The sequence below is a fragment of the Ostrea edulis genome, chromosome 3 (assembly GCF_947568905.1).
Source record: "Ostrea edulis chromosome 3, xbOstEdul1.1, whole genome shotgun sequence".
Taxonomy (NCBI): Eukaryota; Metazoa; Mollusca; class Bivalvia; order Ostreida; family Ostreidae; genus Ostrea; species Ostrea edulis.
This window is the reverse complement of record NC_079166.1, coordinates 71,418,225-71,427,247: the sequence shown is the minus strand read 5'-3', so window position 1 is coordinate 71,427,247 and position 9,023 is coordinate 71,418,225. Positions and strand designations below refer to the sequence as shown.

At 36.0% G+C, this 9,023-nt stretch overlaps 1 protein-coding gene across 1 annotated transcript; it reads left to right on the top strand.

Moving 5' to 3' along the window:
- The first annotated feature begins 2,409 nt into the window (after nucleotides 1–2,409).
- Nucleotides 2,410–4,669, top strand: LOC125674747 (uncharacterized). Its single transcript, XM_056158782.1, has 2 exons — nucleotides 2,410–2,531; nucleotides 2,659–4,669. The coding sequence occupies exons 1-2, from the start codon at nucleotides 2,503–2,505 to the stop codon at nucleotides 4,667–4,669; spliced, it is 2,040 nt and encodes a 679-aa protein (XP_056014757.1). The 5' UTR covers nucleotides 2,410–2,502.
- The last annotated feature ends 4,354 nt before the right edge of the window (nucleotides 4,670–9,023 follow it).

Sequence of the window (9,023 nt, the reverse complement as noted above, 5' to 3'; positions counted from 1 at the left end):
TAAAATCATGGCCCCCAGGAGTAAGGTTGGGCCACAATAGGGGATCAAAGTTTTACATTCAAATATGTGGGGATAATCCTCTTTTCAAGAAGCACTAGACCAGGAAAGTTAAAATTTACATGGCAACTCTCTGACAAAGTGCAGATTCAATTTTGCTGAAATCATGGCCTCCAGGCGTAATGTGGGGGCCACAATAGGGGATCAAAGTTTTACATAGGAATATATAGGGGAAATCTTTTAAAATCTTCTCAAGAACTACTAAGCCAGAAAAATTCAAATTTACATGAAAGCTCCCTGATATAGTACAAGTTCAAATTTGTAAAAACATGGCCCCCGAGAGCAGGATGCGGCCACAATAGGGATAAAAGCTTTACATACGACTATGTAGGGAAAATCACAGGATCCTCGCACTACTCCAATATACTGAAGAGTTACTACCCTTTGACAATATAATTAAATCGGGGTACCTGCAATCCATAATCAGTACCAGGGGCGTGTCTTCGTAAGGCTCGAGAAGGCACGTGCCTACACATGTTTTCATTTTCAAAACACATTTTTGTCCATGAACGTTTGCAAAAAATAACTACATCATATGTTCATATGTTTCTAGTTTGCTCACCTGAGCTGAAAGCTATTCGATCTGATCACCTTTTGCCTGTCGTCTGTCTGTCCATCCGTTTGTCTGTAAACTTTTCACAGTTTCATCTTTTTCACCAGAACCACTGGCACAAAGCATCCTTGGGTAAAGGGGATTCAAGTTTGATCAAATAAAGGACCATTCTCTTTCCAAAGGAGGAGATAATCACAAAAATATGATGGGGTCATTTAAAAACCTCAAGAACCGGCCACTGGGCCAGAAAAGCTGACACTTACATGAAACCTTCCTGACATAGTGGAAATTCAACTTTGTAAAAAGTATGACCCCTGGGGAGAGGATGGGGCCACAATTGGGAATCAAAGTTTTATATGCGAATGCATATTGAACCAAACTTCGCACAAAGCCTCCTTTAATGAAATTTGTTTAAATGAAAGGTCACATTCGTCTACAAGGGCATATGATAATTAATGAATTAGTAGTCAAGTTTGGTATTCAGATTCGAGTTCTTAGTCTTTAATTTGAAAGTTTTTTTTAACCAAGCTGCTTATATAAGGATAATTTTGATCAAGCTTGTTTATTCCTAGGAACGCTGACATGTGAGCGATGTGGCCCTTGAGCCTCTTGTTTTTAAAATCGGACGTAAAATTATTATTCCGTCAGACCTTTTCTTTTTATAATGTATTCTACGTGGTGTAAATAATGGTTATCTATCCCCCCTAAACTTATGGTGATTACTATGACTCACTCGACTTAACAGTTTAAAATCTTTGAAAAGTTGTACAATTTCTAATGTCTATTGCAATTATTTTGATGCTCAGAGTAGTGCAAATGAAACCTAATATTTCAAAAACATTCTGGGGTGCTCCTTCATTGCCCCTCCCCGCGAGAGAGGGGGGCCCTCCCCCTCGGCGCTTTGCGCCTCAGCAAAATCTTTGGTTTCATCTTTTGGGTCTACACATTGAAATAGTCCTAGCTACGCCGCTGAGTACGTACAGTTCCCTTCATCTACGGTGTATTGACACATTGTTCAGCTGACTGAAAATTGTACTACTTTTTAAACTAAGTTTCAAGAGCAAAATATTGAATACCATACTTAAGCGTTTTGATTCACCATTCTTTATTAGATAATCTTTTACAAGGAATAATTTTAGTCATTGGTAGTATTATCGGATATTTATTCAATATATCATTCAAGATATAGGGCTTAAAGCGGGTGTGACCGGTCGACAGAGGAATCGTTTACTCCTCCTTAAGGCACCTGGTTCCACCTCTGGTGTGTCCCGATTCCGTGTTTGCTCATCAAGTCTCTATTTTGAATTCCTTATATAGAATCCAGAGTTTTCAAATTTATCACTGATCGTTATCTTCACCTTTTCATTTATATATTTCTATAACGATACTTGTTAATTGATATAATTAATGCATAGGGCCTTATGTCATCAAGTTGAAAATGTCATATTTATTACAATTTTAAACAGAATTGAACAATAAAAGTCAGGGGCGGGTCCAGAAATCTTTAAAATGGGCAACGCCCCTGGAACACGCACCCCTCCATCTGGATTTGCCACTGGAAGGTATAATTAATGACATGAAATATACAAGACTCACAAACTTGAAACCAGTAATTATCGCATATATAACAATTTGATAATAATCTCGACGTTTTGAATATACATGTATATGATAAAAAAAATTGTATTCCTGTAAACAAACTGGATAAAATTTGTTTCCTGGAAGACAGTTTATATACTATATATATTTAAAACGTCGAGAGCCTTTGCATCTTTTATAAGATTAGGAAGTTCGTACATGCGTAAGTTGGAACAGTACTGTAACCTAGCCTATGATGAAAGTTAAAATATAGATGGGCTTTCCAGACCTGAAAATTAACTCACTAGCTAGCAATGGATTCCGTTAATATAACAACTGGAATGTAAGTAACTAATTATGATATTAAACCAAATATGAATTTAATGAAATTCATTCTAAAGTAAGAGCTAAAAATAATTCATTTAATCTGTCTTATCAAAAAAGTTTCTACATCATCTGTATTTTGTCAGTGAAACAGGTATACAACATATGTCAGAGTCCATGTTTGTGGGCCTTTGTCATACATTGGGGACCTCACAACAGGTGGCAATGCGGAGAGATGTGATAGACATTCAAGAGATGGTGAGGAATAAAGCAAATGGAAGTAATCCGAACATGATGTTGTATAGTGGAAGTCGCAGAGAAGGGTTCAGAATAAAAGGATCTGATACGGATGTTATGTTTTGGTTTAACAACTACAAAGTGATCTGGGACTTATCTCAGACCCAATTTTACAATGTACACAGACAAGTCCTGATTCTCTCTGTCTCTTCTGAAAGTCCACCAGGATTTACTTTACTTCAATTATTGACACCAAGAGCAAACATCAGAGTTTTCTCAGCATTAGTCACAGTGAATGGTGGACTTTATATATCTAGTTCTAAATACAGAGAGATCACATGTTCTGCCATAATGCCTAACTCTACAGTACATGGTCCATGTGGTAGTGGAGCTATAGGGCCACTAGAATATGACACTGCTCAGTGTTTTGCTTGTGACTTTTGGCCTCCGTCTGCCTCCTCATGGATAGACAGGTGTCACACATGGCCCCAGCCACAGGTTGTTAGGGACATAGTCAGAAGTGGATGTCACTTTGTAGCAATAGGACACAAATTAGGAAATCATGAAAGCAATGAATGGAGAATTTCATTTTCTCTGGCAGAACAAAAACTTGTGTACTCAATGAACCACTGTCAATTTTTAACTTACGGTTTACTGAAATTGTTCTTAAAAGAAGTCATTAACAATGGATTAGGTGATAATGAGAAATTACTGTGTTCCTATCACATGAAGACATCAGTTTTCTGGATGATTCAACAAAACACAATACATAATTGGTGTCCACAGAATCTCCTGAAATGTTTCTGGTACTGCTTTAAACTCATCCTTAAATGGGTGTATGAGGGAGTCTGTCCAAACTTTTTCATTCCAGAAAACAACATGTTTCTCAGTAATATCCATGGTGAGACACAAAACAGATTATTTGTTAGACTGTTTGGTTTTTATGAAAAAGGTTTAGCTTCCCTGCTACACAGTCCCTCCCTCAGCTCCCATATTATAAATGTCCTTTATAACCCCAGACTCAGTGTTTGTACAGATGAACACACTCTGGTATCTGAGATCGAGTTTGATAAAGAAATTTTTTGGGAGATGTATACCAAAAAATCATTACCCTCATCAGACGTCTACCTCATTATGAATTACGTAAACACCGTGGGACAGGTGAGAGTCTCACCCCTGACACAGTATCAAGTTCTCATGTTACAGTTACTTACAGCCTACCTCCTTCACAAAGCTGCTTTTACAATACAAAACATGTACAGCAGCACCACTGAAAACAAGCTGATGTATATTGCTGACAGAATGTCCTGTCAAATGTTGAAACTCGCAGCCAAGTTTGGATGTATTTCTTACAGGTTGTACATTGCAATGTATTATTACAAGACACTCAGATACACAGAAGCCTTGTCTATGATAGAGATGACAAAGGTCAACTTAGCACAGTCATATGTGATGTATAACTGGACAGTAGACACAGAGAGGTATACTGAGGCTGTAGGGGGACAGTCCTGGTCTTCAAAGTTAAGACATGCTGTAGCATTGGATATCACATTAAACAACAGAATCATTTATATCAATGAATTAATGACAGAGCAGATGGTTTCCTTACAGAATCACCACAACACATTGATAATCCCACCCTTAGTTGTGTTACATATGCTCGAGTTCTTGTGTTACAGACATATTGACACAATGAGAGCACAAACAGCTCTTAATGATCTGCAGGTCCTAGTTCACAATGATCAGGGGCTATATGTAGGTGTGGACTCAAGAGACATATCATGGCAGATCCTGGGTATCTGTCAACAGATCTCGGGGAACCTCCAGGCTGCTCTATACTCCTACCAACAAGCACTCAGACAATATCCATGGCATAAAATACAAAGTGCTACACTAATGAGAATACATGAACTCCAATAATGACAGTATAGTATAACTACTGAATGATTGTCAATCAACAGTAACTCAAGTCAAATGTGTTAATTTGGGAGATTTCAGATTTTAATCTTGTAAGATTCTTAATACTGATTGGATTTGTTGTTAGATTTATGAAAAGTTATTTTATCTATGTTTAGTCAGTTCATCAGTACACATGAAAGCTAAATGTACTGGATTCTTCCATAGGAATACATTTAGTAACACTGTGTTAAAAACTATATTGTAAACATCCAGGCCACAGTTTTGGCAAATTGAGTATTTTACATCAGGACAACTGGGATAGGAACTGAAGAAAGTTTGACAAATATAAAATCATTCTATATATGGTAAGTCAATCCTTTTTTCTTTTTTTAGCTCACCTGAGCTGAAAGCTTAAGTGAACTTTTCTGATCGCCTGTTGTCAGTCGTCTGTCCATCCGTCCGTCTGTCCGTCTGTCTGTAAACTTTTTACATTTTCGACTTCTTCTCCAGAACCACTGGGCCAATCTCAACCAAACTTGGCCAAAAGCATCCTTGGGTGAAGGGTTTTCAGGTTTGTTCAAATAAGAGCCATACCCCATTCAAAGGGGAGATAATCACAAAAATGCAAAAATAGGGTGGGGTCATTTAAAAATCTTCGCAAGAACCACTGAGCCAGAAAAGCTGAGATTTACCTGAAAGCTTCCTGACATAATGCAGATTCAATTTTGTTAAATTCATGCCCTCGGGGATAGAATGGGGTCACAATAGGGGATCAAAGTTTTGCATAAAAATATATAGGAAAAATCTTCTCAAGAACCACTGAGCCAGAAAAGCTGATATTTACATGAAAGTTTTCTGAAAAGTGCAGATTCAAGTTTGTTCAAATCATGGCCCCCGGGTAGGATGGGGCCACAAGGGGGAATCAAAGTTTTACATACAAATATAGGGAAAACCTTTGAAAATCTTCTCATAACCATTTGACCAAAGAAGTTGACATTTACATTAAAGCTTTCTGACATAGTGTGGATTCAAGTTTGCGAAAATCATGGCCTTCATGGGTAGGTTGGAGCCATAATAGGGACTAAGGTTTTACATACAAATATATATGGAAAGTCTTCAGATATGGGCCAAGGTGACTCAGGTGAGCGATGTGACCCATGGGCCTCTTGTTTAAAACATGTGCCAATGAATTATTTTGTTTTGATTTAAAAAAGCCTAAACAACTTTTGGCCTAACCAAAAAGCTCATATTTGACATACCTTGGCACGCTTATTTTCCTATAAGTGTCTTGGAGTACATGCGCCACAAAAAAGACGCATTTACACACAAAAGAGATGATCTTGTAATATACGAAGTTATTTGCTAAAATACTTGATTCTGAGTTAAAATATCATAAAACCAGCATATATTCACTTGTTATAAACATTTTAAAAATATTTACCCCCCAAATTTTTTTTTAAAATAATCTGATGTTTAAGCTGTTCAGAATAAATCTCAAAATGTCTCAATTTTCAAAATCTATATTATTATATAGGTACTCTTTTCTTTTAAAGATTATTTAGAATAATACTTAGCAAAAATCTATGGTTTATCACAATCGTTCACAGATATTTTGCATAATAGACTTTTGAACATATGTACCCCATATTGTGATGTCAGGTTATGCAAGTTATTCCTAATGTAAACCTTAAAAAAAACTTAGATATGCAAAGCAGATATGTATTACAATAAAGAATATTTCAATACAAAGTAAATTGTGTGACATAACTACAACTTTGGACCTAATAGAAGGTGGTATACCTCCCACCCACCCGTGCATTTTTCCAATTATACTGAGGTTTTGAAATGCATCCTATCAAACATATCCAGCTCAATCACACTTCCAACACTTCTCAACCATTCTTCCCTGCTACTATTATATAAGTCATAAGATGGATGAACTATTTTCACATATGTGAGGGGAAAGAAGGGAAGGGCAGAATCATTTTATGAGTGTTCATGTCCAACACCTGACAATAAAACATCATCTGATCTCGATACAATGGTCGACATAGGCCTAACTATGACGTCAATGATTTTAAACTGGGCATCATTATTTTGACGGGGGTGGTGGCTTAAGGTGACCCCACAGATTCCCTGCCTTCTTTAACGTGCACATCATTTCGTTCTAGCTCTGCCCTTGCAATCTTTAAAGGAAACAATTGTACAAATTACAATGTACATATTATTTGTGTATATATGTATATGTACTATATACATGTATTTTGCATTAAAAAAGAATTATCTGTTGTAGTATTTCTCTGTTGAAAACCTAGATTTATAGCAAGCGAAGCACTAGATCTCCTCGCGTAGCGACATGCTTGCTCCAATGAAAACAGATGCATGTATATGCATGAGATATGTGATTTGCTCTTCATGATCTAAAAAATGGGGATTACTCATAATGCTTTTGGAAAATTGTCACTGTCACTGTAGTATACTTCACTGACAACCCCGTAAATAAAATGAATAGTTTGGAAAGTACAACAAACGTTTTTAAATTCCAGACAAACTTCCAAATAATGTACCTTCTTACGTTTCATTGTTGTTGATAATTGCTTGGTTTGAAAGGCAAAAAAAAACAAACAAAAAAAAACAAACAAAAAAAAACACCGCAACTGATATGACGTCTATGACAAGCCCTTTTACTATTTATTCGTAAAGTAAGATATCTCTTTAAATAAAAGTGATATCTTTTTACACTACAGAGAAAACTTAGAGAGATGTCTTTTTACGCAAGGGAGACATGCAAGGTGAAGATAACGAACAGTGATCAATCTCATAACTCTTTAACAAAAAGAATTATCTTTTTAACTAAAATATATATCTATTTAAACAAAAGAGATATCTCTTTACGTTATGATATATCTCGTAACACTAGAAAAATATCTCTCAAAGGGAAAGATACAGCTCTATAGCAATGTAAAAAGAGATATCTCTTTTAAGTTAGAGATACATCTCTTTGAATTAAACAGATTTTCCCCCGGTGATCATTATAACGACTTCTCCCTGTTGCATCGCCATTAATATGATGCAACTGTATTTTTTAGCTAATCAAAATACTTCGAGTTAAAATTGAATGGCGAAAAAGGTTGAAGAGGTGGTTGGGGTAACGTTATCAAGTTGCCGAGAGGCTGTAAATGTAAATTCAGTCTAGCTCACATATTTTATCAATCTATTGTCTTTCTTTTTTGTTACCTCTATACACTTCATATGCGGTAAATGCAAAATCTTCGCTCGGGATTGCTACCATCATGATAAAATTTGTTTTGGCGGGCTTCCGGTTTAGGGAGAATTTCTTAACTAATACAACACATTGGAAAGAGATATCTCTTTCTCTTTGAGAGATATCTCATTTTAACGATTAAAGAGATATCGTTAATACTTTGAGAGATATCTCTCCAAGAAGTCTTAGAGAGATATCTCTAACTGAAGGAGATATCTCTCAAATCAATAGAGATCTCTCATAGTAAAAGAGATATCCCTTTAAGTGAAAGAAATATCCCTCTAATTGAAAAAGATACAATGTATCTCTCAAAGTATAAGATATATTTCTTAAAGTATATGAGATATATCTCTAAGTGTAAGAGATATCTCTAAAAGTAAAAGAGATATCTCTATTTCTAGAGATATATCTTAAAAGTAAGAGATATCTCTCATTTTATAGAGACATCTTATTTTTCGAATAAATGGTAAAATGGCTTGCCATACACGTCACAATGCATTGTTTATATCGACTGGGGTGACTGGTCGACAGGGGATGCTTACTCCTTCTAGGCACCTGATCCCACCTCTGGTGTGTCCAGGGGTCCGTGTTTGCCCAGCTCTCTATTTTGTATTGCTTATGTGAGTAATGAGATTGATCACTGCTCGTTATCTTTGTAATTCATTTCCCACGTTAAATGAAATTTTTCCACTCTCATCTTCTACGACTTTATTGCATACAAAACAGTTTATAAAACATCACACATTGGATATAAGATAGTTTACATCACTGGCTAACAGACGTATTAAAACAACTTTGTAGATATTGGGCCATCCTTCATCAATTGTTGATTTGCTATCCAAAATAACTAATTTCATCACAACTCTCAATGCCATCGTTTTAACAACAAAATAAATGGAGAATACTGGGACAACAACTGAGCGAATTTCTTTTCATCAGACAGCTTTCAATGATTCAGTCCTGTAACAGCAAATCAACAAATTTTCTACGAATATGCGTTTTTTGATATGCATTTTGTTAATAAGAGAGATGACAAGATAATTGTCTCAGTCCTATACAACCTACTGAACGTACCAAAATCAGATCCTTGCATTAGTTCATGCTTTGTCT

What these genes read in the sequence shown, in the direction of transcription:
- LOC125674747 (XM_056158782.1), top strand. Translation starts at nt 2,503, where the DNA reads ATGGATTCCGTTAATATAACAACTGGAAT. An exon ending in GTTAATATAACAACTGGAAT is followed by an intron (nt 2,532 to 2,658) that starts GTAAGTAACTAA and finishes GTATTTTGTCAG; the next exon opens with TGAAACAGGTATACAACATA.